General features: G+C 22.1%; 1 protein-coding gene across 1 annotated transcript in view; it reads right to left on the minus strand.

The window, feature by feature from the left end:
• Nucleotides 1-119: 119 nt before the first annotated feature.
• LOC115237936 (aminopeptidase N-like) overlaps nucleotides 120-1,296 on the minus strand; it is a 13,226-nt gene continuing 12,049 nt past the window's right edge. The window contains exon 13 of the mRNA XM_029811335.1: nucleotides 120-530. Coding sequence (XP_029667195.1) covers nucleotides 408-530 — 123 coding nt within the window. The 3' untranslated portion in view covers nucleotides 120-407. The remainder of the gene's footprint in view (nucleotides 531-1,296) is intronic.

Here is a 1,296-nt window from a genome sequence, read left to right on the forward strand (position 1 = left end):
ATAAAATATATATACAATTATGAATTTTTTAAGACAAAAATATATTTTATTTAAAGGAAACTTTGTTAATTTTTTGTTTTTTTGATTATAATATAAAATTGATTAATCTTTTCAAAAGAAAAAAAAAATTATATTGATTTCTGAACTTACAAATTATATACATAAAAATAAGTATAATGAATTTCACATTTATCAATAGATACTTTTTGTATTATTATATCTTTAAAGATAATATGGCAATCTTTTTGATCAGTTTATCTTACAACGAAATTTATACATAGTAGGTAAGTTTCACAAGAATTCGTGTATAAATTATTTTAAACCTTTATCATCAAGAATGAAATAGCACAATTTTTATCATTCATAGATTTAAGTTGATAATTCAAGTTTAATTATTCTTTATTTTTTTAAATAGACAGAAGATGCCGAAAACGATATTTCTGATTTGTGATTTGATCTGAACGCTGTTGTATTTTGTGATATATAAGCGAAATATATTGTCTTATTGCATTTGTCACACATTCATTTATCTGAAATAAATTATTATTAATAAAATTAATAATTTCTTTTTACTCTATAAAAATATAACATGATATTTCTGATTTTTCTCTAATATGATGCGACATAATATACATATATATATGATATACAGGGTGGGGCATTTATAGTGACGCGGGCATATTTTTCGGAAACGAAGTGAGATATCAAAAAATATTTCAGACAAAAGTTGCATGGTTTTGAGGGGGTCACATGATAAAAATATGGATTTGACCGTAAGTGGTCTTTTCAAGGTGAGGTCAATGTGGTCGATGTTTTCTTAAATAGAACTCCCCATTTTTTATTACATATTCTTTCTCGAGAGCTTTTGAAAACACTATGATAAAGTATTTTTTCATTAATACTTTTTGGGTTATTTTATATTTTATTCTGACATATTTTGATATAAAAATATAAAAATTTCGTAAAATATTTAGTTTTCGATAATCTTATCGTAATACTTTTATGTACAGAATAATGAGACAAATCAATTAGCAAAAAAGCAAAAAAAGTTTTTAAGAAAAAAGTATGTAATTATTTACAATGTATTTTTTAAAACAACTATTTGTTTTTTTCTTTACACTAATTGATTTGTCTCATTATTCTGTACATAAAAGTATTACGGTAAGATTATCGAAAACTAAATATTTAACGAGATATTTTATTTTTTATATCAAAATATATCAGATTAAAATATAAAATAACTCAAAAAGTACTCAATAAAAAAATACTTTATTATAGTGTTTTGGAAAGCTCTCG

This window comes from Formica exsecta, unplaced genomic scaffold (genome assembly GCF_003651465.1).
Source record: "Formica exsecta isolate Colony F162 unplaced genomic scaffold, ASM365146v1 scaffold314, whole genome shotgun sequence".
Taxonomy (NCBI): Eukaryota; Metazoa; Arthropoda; class Insecta; order Hymenoptera; family Formicidae; genus Formica; species Formica exsecta.